The sequence below is a fragment of the Trachypithecus francoisi genome, unplaced genomic scaffold, assembly GCF_009764315.1.
Source record: "Trachypithecus francoisi isolate TF-2019V2 unplaced genomic scaffold, Tfra_2.0 Lachesis_group14, whole genome shotgun sequence".
Taxonomy (NCBI): Eukaryota; Metazoa; Chordata; class Mammalia; order Primates; family Cercopithecidae; genus Trachypithecus; species Trachypithecus francoisi.
The window spans coordinates 42,334,316-42,352,204 of record NW_022681459.1 but is presented as its reverse complement, the minus strand read 5'-3'; the positions used below and the strand labels follow the sequence as shown (position 1 = coordinate 42,352,204).

The 17,889-nt window shown below is 47.5% G+C and overlaps 1 protein-coding gene across 2 annotated transcripts in view; it reads left to right on the top strand.

Annotated features, from left to right (window-relative positions):
* Positions 1 to 774: 774 nt before the first annotated feature.
* The window catches only part of USP18 (ubiquitin specific peptidase 18), a 32,794-nt gene continuing 15,679 nt past the window's right edge, over positions 775 to 17,889 (top strand). The window contains exons 1-4 of one of the 2 annotated variants that reach the window (XM_033232991.1): positions 775 to 1,040; positions 11,772 to 12,036; positions 14,864 to 14,960; positions 16,824 to 16,969. In XM_033232991.1, coding sequence (XP_033088882.1) covers positions 11,874 to 12,036; positions 14,864 to 14,960; positions 16,824 to 16,969 — 406 coding nt within the window. In that variant the 5' untranslated portion in view covers positions 775 to 1,040; positions 11,772 to 11,873. Of the gene's footprint in view, positions 1,041 to 5,077; positions 5,430 to 11,771; positions 12,037 to 14,863; positions 14,961 to 16,823; positions 16,970 to 17,889 lie in introns of those variants that run through there. The other variant, XM_033232990.1, reaches the window with a different exon arrangement.

Genomic DNA, 17,889 nt, shown 5'->3' with positions numbered 1-17,889 from the left:
TTTGCCTCATACTTCTTTATTTTATTTTAGTTTTTAAAGGGAAAAAGAGTAAGAAATTCAGATGATGAGAATTCCAGAGACACTGAAAGTATCCCAAATTGGCAGAAATACTGGGTAAACTACAGAAAATGCTTCTCAGGGCCCACACCTTCTTTTGAAACAAATATTATACAGTTTCATTATAAACTCTTTCCTGCATGATTCTGAGACATCTTTCCACCAGTGCTTTCAAAAAGCACAATCTGTCTTAATAAAAAACTGCTACCCGGTGGCGGGTACGGTGGCTCACGCCTGTAATCCCAGCACTTTGGGAGGCCGAAGCTGGCGGATCACGAGGTCAGCAGATCGAGACCATCCTGGCTAACATGGTGAAAGCCCGTCTCTACTAAAAATACAAAAAATTAGCTGGGCGCGGTGGCGGGCGCCTGTAGTCCCAGCTACTCGGGAGGCTGAGGCAGGAGAATGGCGTGAATCCGGGAGGCGGAGCTTGCAGTGAGCTGAGATCGCGCCACTGCACTCCAGCCTGGGCGACAGAGCGAGACTCCGTCCGCCCACTACGCCCCCAAAAAAACAAAAAACAAACAAAAAAACTATTACCCGGTAATATTATTTTACATTTTAAAATTGTGAAACAGTATTAAGCCTACAGAAAAGTTGCAAGTATAGTCCAAAGAACTTCCTTCTTGAACTATTTGAGAGTCAGTTTTCCATGTGACCTTGCATTTCTCCAACATCCCCTCCTACTACCACCTAATCCTCAGACCCCATTCAAGTTTCACCAGTTGTGCCAATATTGTCCTTTACAGCCAAAGGATCCAGTTTGGGATCTTCTGTTCATCTATGACCACTTTGGTCTCTGCCAGTCTGGGACCGTTCCTCAAAGCTGTCTTTGATTTTCATGAATCATTTGAAGATGACAGGCCAGCTGATCTGCAGAACGCCTCGCAATTTGGGTTGGCCGGGACCCGCCTCCACTCTGTCCTCTGGTGGCACACAATTCCAGTGTTCCCGGCACTGATGACTGCATGGCTACTGTGAAGGTACTCCTTTCTCTTTTTCTACGGAATATTTACATGAATTATATTCTTTATAGTTATGATGTAATATTACATATGAGACCGCGGGGTCCATCTGATGAGGCCCCGCCCAATGTAGCCTGGCCTGCTTGCTTTTGGTCACTTGCTTTTGTCATTTTTTTTCCGTGAAGTTGAAGGCCGCGCCACTGAGCTCTGTAACTTAACCTTGCCGGCTTTCTTACAGATAACATGTATGTCACTACTGTCATGATCGCTCAAATTGTTTTTCAGGAACTTGGGGCAGCTCCTGCCTAGTTCAAACCAGTTGAGACCAGTGAGCTTTCAAGTAGGTTTGTGCAAAAAAAAGAGGTGGCCTTTTGAACCCAAACGACCCAAGGGGCCCCAAATGACACCCTCAGATCATGCTAAGGCTATCATTTTTTGAACATGTGTCCTGTGAAGTGCCATGAACCCTCACTGTGCTTGCACAGGTCACCGACTGCCTCATTTTCCCCCACTGCCTATCACCTTTGCCCATAGCTTACACCACCCTGCTTCTCTCACCGGTAAATATCCCTGAGCCTTATCTTTGGGGAGGCAGATTTGAGAGCTGTTCTCCTGCCTCCTCACTGGACTGCCTTGCGAATAAATCTTTTCTGTTTTGCAAAACCTGTCGCAATGGTTGATTTATTGCATGCCAGCAGAATGAACCTGGCGGTACCACATGTATGTAATAATATTAGTAATTAATAGTATGTATTTTGTGGGAAAGTACTTTGAAACTGTGTAAATATCCTATTCCTCTTCAAACTTTTTTTCTTTTTCTGAGATGGAGTCTCGCTCTGTCGCCCAGGTTGGAGTGCAGTGGCACGATCTCTGCTCACTGCAAGCTCTGCCACCTCCTGGGTTCACGCCATTCTCCTGCCTCAGCCTCCCTAGAAGCTGGGACTACAGGTGTCCGCCACCACGCCCGGCTAATTTTTTTGTATTTTTAGTAGAGACGGGGTTTCATCGTGTTTGCCAGGATGGTCTCGATCTCCTGACCTTGTGATTCGCCCGCCTCAGCCTCCCAAAGTGCTGGGATTACAGGTGTGAGCCACCGTGCCCGGCCCCTCTTCAAACTTTTAATTTATTCAATATCTACTTTTATTGGTATGAAGTGTGGCTTCCCATTTTATTTAATGGGTCGAAATGTTACTATCATCATTTCTTTTAATGCTCAAGTTTTTCCAAATTTGGCCAGTGGGAGCATGGTTTTGGAGCTGGCTTCTGTATGGTTTTGAGACATCCTCATCATTCTTGAAGCATTTCCTTACTTGCTGGCAGAACAAGATGTCCTGGGCTCATCTTGTACTTTCTCTGCCTTAACCCCAGAAACAGCCATTTCTCCAAGCAACATTGGTTCCTTTTACTAGAGAATGGGAATTAGAAACCAAGATCTGGGTGCAAGATGTGCTATTGGGGTGTCACTGTTCCCAGGCCCCCTCCAGACCAAGTCAGGGGATGTATGCATGTATACACACATTTACCATTTACCTCCACATGTACTTCTTTTTTTTTTTTTTTTTTTGAGATGGAGTCTCACTCTGTTGCCAGGCTGGAGTGCAATGATGTGATCTTGGCTCACTGCAACCTCCGCCTCGTGAGTTCAAGTGATTCTCCTGCCTCAGCCTCCCCAGTAGCTGGGAATACAGGCAACTGCCAGAACACCCGGCTAATTTTTTTGTATTTTTAGTAAAGGCGGGGTTTCACCATGTTAGCCAGGATGGTCTCGATCTCCTGACCTTGTGACCCACCTGCCTCATACTTCTTTATCTATCTATGTATACATGCTGAAAATCATGGATTCACACTGCTAAGTCCAGTTCCAGTTCAACACTAGTGGGCTCATTCTCTCCTTCCTTATTTGTAACTCCTATCTCTGACAGTTTCAACTCTGGCTCCAATTATCCTTAATACATTCAGTTACCTGGTCATCCCCCTGTATGTAACTAATCTGTCATCTCCACCAGCACCCTGCCCTCCCTGGACACCACACACTGGGCCACTGCAATACAGGGATGTGCCACATCCTCAAATTGCTTGGACTCTGACACCTGGGCCAGGCTGCATCAGCACCCATTTGTGTCTAAGGCTGTACCGGGCAGCCCCACTGTGCTGCCACCCTCCTCAACCTGCTCTGGTCCAGCACCCTGCTTGGGCCACTGTGGAACATACTACACAGACACCCACTTTGCTTGACATACCTGACGGGCTTAGCACGGACTTGTTCAGGAAACGAGCGCAGGATGTCTGGAGCAGGTGCGCAGACTTGTTCCATGAAAGATGGAAGGAAGAGCCCCATAGAAGTGTAATGGATCCTTACATTATATAGTCCAGCCTCCACCCCAAGGTTCACCCTTGTCCATTCTGCACTGGGGCAGCAATACCGGTTACTTTGCTCGACTGACCTACCAAGATTCAGATAGAATCATTGGATTGACTATTAATATTTTTCTGCTGATAGTTGCTGCAAGCAGCTACAGCTTGCTCCTTAGCCTTCTACCGACTTGCTATATTTAGCATATTTTATCAAATTTTACAACATCCTCTCCTCATTGCCCTCACTTGAGTTTTTGAGGTTCCTGTTTGTGGACAAGACTTACCAGATGTATGAAGCTGGTTATATAACCGATTGGTCAACAAATGTAATGAGGATGGACCCTGCGCAGCACCCTGTACCTGTGTAAATACCATATTGCGCACAGTCCACCAGTGTTCCAGGGAGAACATGCCGCAATGTGCCTCCACTGCCTTCATTCCAGCAGCAATCTAAGGGCAGTCTGGGCTGATGATGGACATGTGGATAGCCTGTATGTATATGTCTGTGCTCATGCTTCTAACACACATCCACCCTGTTATGGACATGTTTATACATCTTCATGCCATGGTATTTTGTACCTTTCCGCAGACCCTACCAGTGCTTCAGTGAGGTCCTGGCAGCTTTGGGTTTTTGGAGCCTCTCTATTTGTCCATTGCTGTGGGGACAGCTTTCAGAAAGAATGATCTCTTTGGGGGCAATTGTACCCTGCTTTCCTGTGCAAATTCCAGTGGCTGCAGTTTGAGTCCCCTAGCAGATAACCCTTCTGCCCCTACCCCCATGAGTCTACATACAAGAAATACATCTCTAAAGAGGTAATAAGCCTTTCCCGTGTGCATGTTATAGATCTTTTAACCTTATATATACACAGATGGTCCATCACTTACCGTCGTTTCACTTACGATGTTTTGACTTCATGATGGGTTCACTGGGGCCCAACCCCGTCTTTTTTTTTTTTCTTTCTTTCTTTTTTTTTTTTGAGACAGAGTCTTGCTCTTGTCGATTTCTGCTCACTGCAACCTCCGCCTCCTAGGTTTCAGTTATTCTTCTGCCTCAGCCTCCTGAGTAGCTGGGATTACAGGCACATGCCACCACGCCCAGCTAATTTTTGTACTTTGAGTAGAGAGGGTGTTTCGCCATGTTGGTCAGGCTGGTCTCAGGACCTCTGGTGATCCGCCTGCCTTCAGCCTCCCAAAGTGCTGAGATTACAGCTGTGAGCCACCGTGCCTGGCCTGACCCCTTCTTAAGTAGAGAAATATCTGTATCTGCATGCCCACAGGGAAGCTCCTAATTACACCACGTGCCACATCCAAGCCACAGACTGGTGATATGAGGACACTGGATCCAAGAAATACAATAGCGTTAAGAAAGAAAAAATGCTGCCAGGGATATTACCAAACGCCAAATGACTCTAAAATGTATGTTAATTGCAGGGACCTTAAAATCGCAAATAAAAAGGCACCTGTAGGTCGGGCGTGGTGGCTCACACCTGTAATCCCAGAACTTTAGGAGGCCGAGGCAGGTGGATCACCAGAGATCAGGAGTTCGAGACCAGACAGGCCAACATGGCGGAACCCCATCGCTACTAAAATATAAAAATTAGCCAGGCGTGATGGCAGGCGCCTGTATTCCCAGCTACTCCGGAGGCTGAGGCTGGAGAATCGCTTGAACCCAGGAGGCGGAGCTTGCAGTGAACCGAGATAGCGCCAGGGCACTCCAGCCTGGACCACAGAATGAGACTCCGTCTCAAAAAAAAAAAAAAAAAAAAAAAAAAAAAAAAAAGCGAGCGCGTGATGTCTGGAGCAGGTGCGCGGTTGCGACGGCCGCCGCGGGAGGCTTGGGCCGGCCGGGTTTCCCCGCACGCTGGCGCCGGGTTCCTGGCGCGGAGGCTGCTCTAAGTTTCGCTTTCCATTCAATGGGAAACGAAAGCTGGGCGGGGCGCAGCCGAGCACGGGGCCAGACCAAGGCGCGGAACTTCGGCTGCAGCTGGGTCCCCGGCTCAGTCACGGCGTGGAACTCAGCAGCGAAGGCTGGACGCTTGCGTGGCGCTTGAGGCAAGTTTGGGGCTCATTTTGGAAGTTTTCTTTCTAGCGCAGACATCCAACTCTGCTCTTATGCCAGTCAGATAATTAAAGAAATAAGTAATAATTGTGCTCTGCAAATTATGATAGCGATCTGTATTTGCTATGTGCATATATTGGGCCAATGGATTTTTTTTCTAAGCTAATATAGTTATTTGGACTTTTGGCATGACTTTGTATTTAATTTAAAAAAAAAAAAGAAATTACAGAAGTGTTGTAAGCTTGTAAAAAAAATTCAAACAATGCAGACAAATGTGTCTCTCAATCTTCCACTCAGTATCATTTTTGTTTGTACCTTATCAGAAATGTTCCTATGTACAAGTCTTTAAAATCGTTTCGAACTTGCTTTGTCCACTGAGTATATTATGGACATCTTTTCATGGCAGGACATATAGATGTGTTAATGGCATTAAAAATAAAACAAAAAACTGACGTGACCTGGCACGGTGGCTCACGCCTGTAATCCCAGCACTTTGGGAGATCGAGGCGGGCAGATCAACTGAGGTCAGGAGTTCCAGACCGACGTGGAGAAACCCCGTCTCTACTAAAAATACAAAATTAGTCGGGAGTGGTGGCGCGTGTCTATAATCCCAGCTACTCGGGAGGCTGAGGCAGGAGAATCGCTTGAACCCGGGAAGAGGAGGTTGTGGTGAGCCGAGATCGCACCATTGCACTCCAGCCTGGGCGACAGAGCGAAACTCTGTCTCAAACAAACAAAAAAACCTGATACATAATATGGGAAGTACATTGTTTAAACAATGCATGGAGATTTAGGTTGTTTCCAGTTTTTACTGGCATAGATACAGCAATGAATATCATTTTATGTATACATTCATACAAATATATTGGTGGAAAATTCCTAGAAGTGGAATGGCTGGGTCAGTGGGCATTCATATTGAGAAATTGGAAGGATGTTGTCAGACTCTGCAAATCAGAATACTTTAGTCTTAATCTCTCTTCTTTCCCCTTTTCCTTGGAAGAAAGCTAAATTTAGACTTTTTTTTTTTTTTTTTTTTTTTTTTACGAGGCAGAGTCTCACTCAGTTGCCCAGGCTGGAGTGCAGTGGCGCGATCTAGGCTCACTGCAAGCTCCGCTTTCCGGGTTCCCGCCATTCTCCTGCCTCAGCCTCCCAAGTAGCTGGGACTACAGGCGCCCGCCACCACGCCCAGTTAATTTTTTTTTTGTATTTTTAGTAGAGGTGGGGTTTCACCATGTTAGCCAGGGTGGTCTGGATTTCCTGACCTCGTGATCCGCCCGCCTCGGCCTCTCAGAGTGCTGGGATTACAGGCTTGAGCCACTGCGCCTGGCCAAATTTAGACTTTAAACACAAAACTCCATTCTGAGACCCCTGAAAATCTGGGTTCAAAGTGTTTGAAAATTAAAGCAGAGGCTTTAATTTGTACTTATTTATGTATAATTTGTGTAAGTTATATTTGTATAAGTTGTTCCAGAAAAAAGGCAAATATTGAAAAGCATTTCATCTGAAGTTTCTTTCTGGTATTGTACAGAGTTGGAGAGTGAATGCAGGTTATCTGATGTGTTCACAGGAACAAAACGGGAGGGAGAGTAACACAGGTGCACGGCTGCATCTTGATTTATCAAATAACTTGGTTTTGGACTGTTAAAAAATGTGTTGCACAGTTTTGACACTCTTACACAGTGATGGGCTTACAAAGGGGAAAATGCTTAACATAAACATAGTTTCAAAGAAGGTAAGTCCTGGTTCTTCCACATGAGCTGTTTTTTATTTTTATTTTTTTGAGAGACAGTAGTCCCAAAATTTCCCTATTATGTGGCTTTTCATCCAAAGTGTTGTAATCCGTGTGTTCTAACCCGCATATTACGATTACTCAAGAAATGCAAAATAGGCCGGGCGCGGTGGCTCACGCCTGTAATCCCAGCACTTTGGGAGGCCGAGGCGGGCAGAACACGAGGTCAGGAGATCAAGACCGCCCTGGCTAACACAGTGCAGACCCTGTCTACTAAAAATAAAAAATATTAGCCGAGCATGGGGCTGGCGCCTGTAGTCCCAGCTACTCAGGAGGCTGAGTCAGGAGAATGACGTGAACCGGGGAGGCGAAGCTTTACAGTGATGCGAGATCGCACCACTGCACTCCAGCCTGGGCGACAGAGCGAGACTCTGTCTCAAAAAAAAAAAAAAAAAATACAAAATCATGTGAACACGTCATTGAGACTGTGGTCCACAGTTGTGGTTGCCATGATGGGTTGGGTCGGAAGACACCGAGGCTGCTTGAATCATGTTCGTGGAAGGTTAATTTTGTTCCTTTTAGGGCATCTAAATGTTGGAGCTGGCTTTCGTGGCAGAGTCCAGTTGTGAGTGGAGTGTTGGGTGGAGGCCCCGCCCTCCCCAGGTTTTCTGCAGCGCGTTCCTGGCTCTTCTGGGGCTTCTCTGAGGACCCCAGTTGGTCCTGGGGCTACTTTAGTGGTGGGCCTGGGCCAGTTCCTTCCGTTGCTCTCCTCTCCCCGAAGCAGAAGGATAACATTTGGGGAAGATCATGAGAGAACCTGAACCAGAAAAAAAAAATTCAGGTAGGGCAGGAGCTAAGTTAGTTTAGTATTTGGGTGTTTTGTTTTGTTTTGTTTTGAGACGGAGTCTTGCTCTTGTTGCCCAGGCTGGAGTGCAATGGCACTATCTCGGCTCACTTCAACCTCTGCCTCCCGGGTTCAAGCGATTCTCCTGCCTCAGCCTCCCAAGTAGTTGGGATTACAGGCGCCCTCCACCATGCCCAGCTAATTTTTTGTATTTTTAGTAGAGATGAGTTTTCACCATGTTAGCCAGGCTGGTCTCGAACTCCTGACCTTGTGATCCGCCCATCTTGGCCTCCCAAGGTGCTGGGATTACAGGAGTGAGCCACCTCGCCCAGACTGGGGGTCTTTTTTTGAGTCAGGGGTTCAGTTTGGAAATTCCCTTCCTTGGAATCCACCCACGCTGTTTTCTCTGGTGGATGCTTATCAGGCCTGCTAACTTCAGCTGCAGTCTCTCTGCTCGAGTTGCCCTCCCCATCCTCCTTAGACCTTTAAGCTTCACTTTCTTTTCCTTGCTGCCCCACCTCCCTGTCTCCCCAGTGTGATCTGCCCTGAAAGGCTGCTGTATTTTCTGTTTCCCTTTGGTACCCAGCCTGCCCAAATGATCTGCTCCATGAGGTTTTACTGCTATATCCTACTGAAGTATCCAGGAGGTCTTGGTGGAGTAGAGGACAACATCTTGGAAAATGCAGCCTGGAACCTCTCTGCTGTCTTTCATCAGCTTTCCCTCAATGATGAGCTCAAAATCCTCTTTCTGGTTGATGGAATTGTCTGCTGTCATCATTTCAGTCGAGTCCTCCTAGACTGGGCCTCGTAAGAGGAACAACTGTAACTATTGAAAGTCAATATTTACTAAGAAAAAGAGGTTTTTGTTATCTGAGCCATTCAAAATGAATTTAAGAATATATTCCAGGCCAGGCGTGGTGGCTCACGCCTGTAATCCCAGCGCTTTGGGAGACCGAGATGGGCAGATCACCTGAGGTCAGGAGTTCGAGACCAGCCTGGCCAACATGGCGAAACCCCGTCTCTACTAAAAATACAAAAATTAGTCGGGCGTGGTGGCACAGGCCTGTAGTCCCAGCTACTTGGGACACTTAAGGCAGGGGAATTGCTTGAACCCAGGAGGCAGACGTTGCAGTAAGCTGAGACTGTACCACTGCACTCCAGCCTGGGCAAAAAGAGTGAAATTCTGTCTCAAAAAAAAAAAAAGAGAGAGAGAGAGACAGGGTCTTTCTCTGTTGCCCAGGCTGGAGTGCCGTGGCACGATCATAACTCACTGTGGCCTCAAACTCCTGGGCTCAACTGATTCTCCTGCCTCAGTCTCCCAAGTAGCTGGGACTACAGGTACATGCCACCATGCCAGGCTAATTTCATTTTTATTTTTAGAAACAGGGTCTTGCTATGTTGCCTAGACTGGTCTTGAACTCCTGGCTTCAAGCTGCCTCAGCCAACCAAAGTGCTTGGATTATAGGTGTGAGCCACCATGCCTGCCTTTCTGTTCTCTATTTCTAGCAATAAGCTTTTTGAGTTTTCACATGTGAGTGTGAACATGTGGTATTTATCTTTCTGCGCCTACGTTATTTCACTTAAGTAATGTACTCCAGGCTCTTCCATGTTGACGTGAATGACAGGATTTCATTGTCTTTTAATGGCTGAATAACATCCCATTGTGTGTATATAGTCCACATATTCTTTAGCCATTCCTCTTTTGATAGACACAGGTTGATTCTATCTCGAGTATTATGAATAGTGCTGCAGTAAACATGAGAGTGCAGATATCTCTTCAACGTACTGATTCCCTTTCCTTTGGATATATATTCAGCAGTGAGATTGCTGGATCATATGATATATCTATTTTTAGGTTTTTAAGGAATCTCCGTACTGTTTGCCATAATGGCTTTACTAATTTACATTCCCACCAATTATTGGTTCTGAGTTTATTCCTCACTCTGAGCAGCATGTTAGCTGGACTTAAACCCTGTCCAGCTTGTCCACATCTGGCCCATCACTTGCCAGTGGGAAAGGCACTTACTTCTCTGTATCTCAGTTTTCTCATCTGTCAAATGGAAATATAACAGTAATTAATTCACACGGCTGTGTAAAGATAAATAAGACAGTACATATAAAAGGCTTTCACCTTTTATAAGAAGTAGCGCTTAGATGTTACCCATTAGTATTATTTTATTTATTTCATCTTATTTATTTAGCTACAAGGTCTCATTTGTTGCCCAGGCTGGAGTGAGTGGCACAATCATAGTTTACTGCAGCCTCAAACTCCTGACCTCAAGTGATCCTCCTGCTTCAGCCTCCTCAGTATTTGGGACCACAGGCGTGCACCACTATGCCCTTTTAAATTTTGCTGGTATTTTTTTGTAGATGGGGTTTTATATGTTGCCTGTGCTGGTCTTGAACTCCTGGGCTGAAGTGATCCTCCCACCTCAGTCCCCCAAAGTGCTGGGATTACAGGCGTGAGCCACCAACACCAGGCCTCATCTCTATATCTTTAGGGTTAGTCACTGACACCTTAATTTGTTCATTTGGTGCTGTCGCTTTTCTCTGATTGATCTTGATCCTTGTGGCTGTGTGCCAGTGTCTGCATCGACACAGGTATCTAAGCCAGTCTTCATTGCCTGGCTTTGTTTGGGCTCTTCTTTCATCAGGAAACCCATATGAGATTAAGGAGAGGCTGATTGGTCGAGACCCTAAGCCCATGACTGCTTCAGCTGTTGCAGTTGTGCTGGGGGTGCCCTAAGCTCAGGATCACTGTGGCTGGAATTCTTTGGCCACTGAGGCTGACACAGCCCTGGGTCACGCCTGAAGTCCAGGCTGCCGAGACTGGCACAGCACTGGGGCATGCCCAAGACCCACGATGGCTTGCCTGCTGCTGCTGAGGTTCATTCAGGGCCCAAGGCCACTGTAGTTGGCATGTTGGTGATGTAGCCCAGATCCCAAGTCCCTGTCACTGGGGCTATGGGTTCTCATCTGGCACTAGGGTGGGGTGAGATCTGCCTGTGGGTACTGGTCTAGCATCAGAGTGATGAGGCTCTGCCCAGTACTGGGTTTTACTGTAGAGAGCCTAGTTCTGGGTTCCAAGGCAAACTCCTCCACTTACCTCTTCTTCCTCCAAGCAAACAGTGTCTCTCTTCGTGCTGCTGTGCTGGGGTTGGGGGAGGGTACAGGGGTAACCCTATGGCCACTAAGGCCAACACAATATTGGGTCACACCCACAGTCCACTGCATGAGACCAGCCCAGCACCGGGATGTGCCTAAGGCCTGCGGGTGCTACAGCCTGCGTGCAGCTGAAGTTTATCTGACTGCTGCAGCCGGCTGGCTGTGATGCGGGCCAGAACACGAGGCTATCCTGCCAGGACCGGAGGTCCCCTTGCGTGTTGGACGGGTTGCGAGGCTTTGTCTGTGTGCCAGCCTGGCATCAGGGACTGAGGGTTCCTGCTTCGTGCTGGCTTTTACTGAAGTGGGTCTGGTCCTGGGTTGCAAAGCAAAGTTCTATGCACGCTTCCCTGTCCTTCCCCAAGAGGGCGTTCCCGGTTAGGATTTGGCAGCGTGATCTGAGGAAGAATGAATGGAAACGCCTAAGACCTAGGGTAGGGGATGTGTAGCCTAGCTGTCATTTCCAGCCTAGAGCTTTATGAGTCAGTCTCCCCAAACATTTATCTCCCTCTAAGACCTGCTCTTTGGCATCAGAACGGATTACATGAATACACGTTCCTCTTTCTCTAATCCTTACCTACCCGCGTTGTATTTTCACAGAGATCCCATCGTGCCTGGCTCACATAAGCTCTTCCTGGAAGTGAAGTGCTGTCCTGAACGCGGCCCAGGCAGCCGCGGCCTGGGGGTTTTGAGTGATCATGAATGGGCAAGGTGTTTGGGCTCAAGAGACAAACCTGTAAGTCCATCCTGGCTGAGTCTCCGCAGTCCCCGGCAGATCTTGTTGAAAAGAAGGAAGAAGACAGCAACATGAAGAGGAAGACAGAGCAGCCCAGAGAGCATCCCAGGGCCTGGGACTACCCTCATGGTCATTAGACCCCTCCCGCTTTCCTTTTCTTGACTGCATGTAAATGCTCAGCTCACCTGCTGTGCTCTGAAGCAGGAGAGCTTTGTGTTTGATGGCTCCTGGTTTCCTGTGCCTGAGTTTCTGCATCTTTTAGATGGAGATACAGCCTGGGTCATAGTGAAACCCTATCTCTGAAAAAACAAAAACAAGATCGGGCGTGGTGGCTCACAGCCGTAATCCCAACAGTTTGGGAGGCCGAGGCAAGTGGATCACGAGGTCAGGAGTTTAAGACCAGCCTGGCCAAGATGGTGAAACCCCATCTCTACTAAAAATACAAAAATTAACCGGGCGCAGTGGCAGGTGCCTGTAATCCCAGCTACTTAGGAGGATGAGGCAGGATAATTGCTTGAACCCAGGTGGCAGAGGTTGCAGTAAGGTGAGATCACGCCACTGCATTCCAGCCTGGGCGACAGAGTGAGCCTCCGTCTCAAAAAAACAAAAACAGCAACAACAGAAAATGGGGGTAATAATAGTAGCAAGCACATAGGGTTGTTGGGAGGATTAAATGGGGTCATCTGTGGAAACTGCTTTAAGCCAGTGCTGGGCATCTAGTGGCCCTTAGCATTAGTTCCCGTCTTTACTGCTGCCTTTGGACAGGTCTGTCTGGAAGCAATGTACTCCTGATAGTCTGGGAGTAGAAATCTGTGCTCACCTGCAACCCCAGATTTTTACGTTCTTATTGTCCTATCTCATAAGCCAAAGCCCTTTCCCCAGGAATCCTGAGATTAGTGGTACTTCCTCCCCCTTAAATTGCTTACCTTGTGGGGTTTGCCGAGCCTAAGGTTGGGTTGGAAAAGAGGAGGTTGGTTGCTAGGGGTCAAATGTTATCTTTTGTTTTTCTTGTATTCTTGTAAGTTCTTCTGCCTTTCAGCCTCTCAGGGTGAGACTGGATTAGGCGAATCTTCCCCAAAGCAGCCTTCTGATTTCCTGCCTCCCTGTGGTGGGGACTGGGCAGAGACCTCTCCACTGGAGTCCCACATAGACAAACTGTGGACTCCCTCTCATTTCTGAGCCACACAGATGCACATTTGAACTTAGCTCCGTGGAGAACGATTTGAATCAGAGGAGGCCATATTCTCAGTTATGCTTTCTCTAATGTTTCTTTTTCTCTCCCAACAATTGCTCATACTACTCATTTGGCAGTGAGTAAATATATACTTTTGGTGACATCTCACTTTTCCTAATGGACTATTAAAACTTTTCTTTTTTTTTTTTTTTTTTTTTTTGAGGCGGAGTCTAGCTCTGTCCCCCGGACTGGAGTGCAGTGGCCGATCTCAGCTCACTGCAAGCTCGCCTCCCGGGTTCACGCCATTCTCCTGCCTCAGCCTCCCGAGTAGCTGGGACTACAGGCGCCCGCCACCTCGCCCGGCTAGTTTTTGTATTTTTAGTAGAGACGGGGTTTCACTGTGTTAGCCAGGATGGTCTCGATCTCCTGACCTCGTGATCCGCCCGTCTCGGCCTCCCAAAGTGCTGGGATTACAGGCTTGAGCCACCGCGCCCGGCCAAAACTTTTCTTGTTATTGAACTTTTTTTTTTTTCTTGTGAGATGGAGTTTTGCTGTGTCGCCTAGGCTGGAGTGCAGTGGTGCGATTTTGGCTCACTGCAACCTCTGCCTGCCAGGTTCAAGCAATTCTCCTCCCTCAGCCTCCTGAGTAGCTGGGATTACAGGCATGCACCACCACACCTGGCTAATTTTTGTATTTTTAGTAAAGATGAGGTTTCACCATGTAGGCCAGGCTGGTATCGAACTTCTGACCTCAGGTGATCTTCCCGCCTTGGCCTCCTAAAGTGCTGGGATTACAGGTGTGAGCCACTGTGCTTGGCCCTTGTTATCGAACTTTTTTTTTTTTTTTTTTTTTGAGACGGAGTCTTGCTCTGTCGCCCGGGCTGGAGTGCAGTGGTATGATCTCGGCTCACTGCAAGTTCCGCCTTCCGGGTTCACACCATTCTCCTGCCTCAGCCTCCCGAGTAGCTGGGACTACAGGTGCCCGCCACCTCACCTGGCTAGGTTTTTTTTTTTTTGTATTTTTAGTGGAGACAGGGTTTCACCATGTTAGCCAGGAAGGTCTCGATCTCCTGACCTCGTGATCCACCTGCCTCGGCCACCCACAGTGCTGGGATTACAGGCATGAACCTCCACGCCCGGCTAATTTTTTTTGTATTTTTAGTAGAGACGAGGTTTCACCGTGTTAGCCAGGATGGTCTCGATCTCCTGACCTCGTGATCCGCCCGTCTCAGCCTCCCGAAGTGCTGGGATTGCAGGCGTGAGCCACTGTGCCCGGCCTGTTATCGAACTTTTTAAAGGTTCATGTTTGATATTTTCTCTCCAATTCATTTGCAAGCTGAGTGAATGCCTTGTACCTAAGAGAACTTTATAGGACTTCATGTGCTTAGTAACTTTAAGAAAAACATTTAATTTTTGTCAACTCTTTTTTTTTTTTTTCGTTTTTGAGACAGAATTCCACTCTTGTTGCCCAGGCTGGAGTGCAGTGGCACGATCTCAGCTCACTGCAACCTCCACCTCCCAGGTTCAAGCGATTCTCCTGCCTCAGCCTCCCAAGTAGCTGGGATTACAGGCACCTGCCATGACGCCCAGCTGATTTTTGTATTTTTTGTAGAGACAGGGTTTCACCACGTTGGCCAGGCTGGTCTCGAATTCCGACCTCAGGTGATCCGCCCACTTCGGCCTCCCGAAGTGCTGGGATTACAGGTGTGAGCCATGGTGCCCAGCCTTGTCAACTTCTTTACCTAGGCCTTGCCTCAGCATCTTTTTCTCTTCGTCTTATAGGCCTGGTTGGTTTACACAACATTGGACAGACCTGCTGCTTTAACTCCTTGATTCAGGTGTTTGTAATGAACAGGGACTTCACCAGGATATTGAAGAGGTAAGACTGTTCTTCAGGCTGATAAGCGTTTGTACTATTTCTTTTTCTTTTCTTTCTTTTTTTTTTTTTTTTTTTTTTTTTTTGAGATGGAGTCTCACTCTGTTGCTCAGGCTGGAGTGCAGTGGCGCGATCTTGGCTCACTGCAAGTTCCGCCTCACAGGTTCAAGCGATTCTCCTGCCTCAGCCTCCCAAGTAGCTGGGATTACAGGCGCCCGCCACCACGCCTGGCTAATTTTTTCTATTTTTTTAGTAGAGATGGGGTTTCACCGTGTTAGCCAGGATGGTCTCGATCTCCTGACCTCGTGATCCGCCTGCCTCAGTCTCCCAAAGTGCTGGGATTACAGGCGTGAGCCACCGCGCCCGGCCTGTATTATTTCATATTTAATATATTCTATTATTCAGAGTGACTTGAACTTTTTGAGATCTGCTTTAAAAAGTTGGCAGAGGGAAGATCGGCTTCTGCATATTCTGGCCTACACTTTATTTCTAAAACTTCTTAGGTTGGTCTGGGATGGGGCCCAGATATTGGTACTTTTTTTTTTTTTTTTTTTGAGACAAAGCCTCACTCTTGTCCCCAAACTAGAGTGCAATGGCACGATCTCGGCTCACTGGAACCTCCGCCTCCTGGGTTCAAGGGATTCTCCTGTCTCAGCCTCTCGAGTAGCTGGGATTACAGGTGCCCACCAGCACGCCTGGCTAATTTTTTTAGTTTTAGTAGAGACGGGGTTTCACCATGTTGGCCAGGCTGGTCTCAATCTCCTGACCTCAGGTGATCTGCCCGCCTCAGCTTCCCAAAGTGCTGGGATTACAGGCGTGAGCCACCGCGCCCAGCCAGGTATTGGTACTTTTTAAAAGCCCTCTTTGGGTGATTTTTAATGCAGCCAGGGTTGACAGCCACAAACTTGGTTAAAAGAGAGAGTTGCGACTAGACCAAAGTAAGAGAAGCAGTAAGTCAGTGGGCAGTACACATGCGTACACACCCCTCCTTCCACCAACACTCACACAATGCACTCTCTCTCTCTGTCTCTTTCCATAATTCTTTTCCTGCCCTGTGCTCTCTCCTTTTTCCCATCCAAGAAATGCCTGTAATTGAATGAATCATTGCGAAACCACACAGACAGCCCTTCGTGTTGCCTTTCTTCCCAGGACCTGTCTGTAGTTTGGAGAGCTTTAGGCTGGACATTTTGCTGCTTGCCCGAGATGTGGAGCCAGGACCTCGTCCATCTGCCCTCTGCTCTAGCATGATTGCTGCGCAGGGTGCAGAGGGGCTGAGGCAGCGGTCGCGCTGATCCCCCTCTCTGGAGGGTCCCCTGTAGAGCAGATTCACTCACATCGTGCTTCTCAACCTTGGCCATACATTGAAATAATCTGAGGTGGCCGGGCGCGTTGGCTGAAGCCTGTAATCCCAGCACTTTGGGAGGCCGAGACGGGTGGATCACGAGGTCAGGAGATCGAGACCATCCTGGCTAACCCGGTGAAACCTCATCTCTACTAAAAAATACAAAAAACTAGCTGGGTGAGGTGGCGGGTACCTGTAGTCCCAGCCACTCGGGAGGCTGAGGCAGGAGGATGGTGTAAACCCGGGAGGCGGAGCTTGCAGTGAGCTGAGATCCGGCCACTGCGCTCCAGCCTGGGCAACAGAGCGAGACTCCGTCTCAAAAAAAAAAAAAAAAAGAAATAATCTGAGGAACTGAAAAATTCTGATAACTGACCGCCCCCCCCCCCCCCCCGCCAGAATTCTGGTTTAATTTGTATGGGAGTGGCCTGGATATGGAGATTTAAAATTTCTCCCAACTGATTCCAGTGTGCATCTAGCTTTGAGAACTACACATAAGAAGGTTTCTGGCTCTTCTTGTGTGACAGGATCACGGTGCCCAGGGGAGCTGATGAGCAGAGGAGAAGCGTGCCTTTCCAGATGCTTCTGCTGTTGGAGAAGATGCAGGACAGCCGGCAGAAAGCAGTGCGGCCCCTGGAGCTTGCCTACTGCCTGCAGAAGTACAACGTGCCCAGTAAGACGTCCTCCCACTGGGCTCCTGGCTGCTGATCCAAAGGGGGTGGGAAGCTTAGAGAGAGAGTGAAGAGAGGAACTAACAGGCAGTGAAGCAACCAGAAGCAAGTTAGGTAGCCTGGACCCCTCGGATTATAGAAACATTTGTGTAAGAGGCACACATCTTTGAAGGTGCAGAATTGATATTATTTATGGACATTTTACTTCCATACCTACCCTTTTTCTGCCTCTCAGTAGGGTAAACAAAGGCATCTCCTCCAAGCTTACTCTGCCACAGTTAGGGAACTGCAGGAAAACAAAATGAAGGAATAAAAAAGAGAAAACATATTCTACAAAATAATTCATGAATAGGTTAGGGTTTTTTTTTTTTTTTTAGATAGCTATATTGAGATGTGCATCACATACTGTAAAATTCATCCATTTAAAACCATGCAATTCAAAGGTTTGTAGTGTATTCACAGAGTTGTGCCTCCATCATCACAATCTAATTTCGTAACATTTTCATCACCCCCAAAAGAAATCCCATACTTGTGGGTTTTCCCTTGTGTATAACACATTGCTTTTCTCTTGCTGCTTTCAGAATTCTTTGCCTTTAACTTTTGAAATTGATTACGATGTGTCTTGGCGTGGGTTGCTTTAGATCAGTCTTATAATGGTGTCCTTTGGGCTTCCTGGATGTGGATTTCTATTTCCTTCCCTGGGTTGGGAAGTTTTCAGTCATTATAGCTATGTGTTGCTTAACAACAGAGAGATGTTCTGAAAATGCATCAGACGGTGAATTTGTCATTGTGTGGACATCATGGAGTGGACTTACACAAACCTAGATGGGACAGCCTACTACACACCTAGGCTGCTTGTCATGGCCACTGTGCTTATGTGGTCTGCCATTGACCAAAATGTCAATCTGCCGCTTGTGACTGT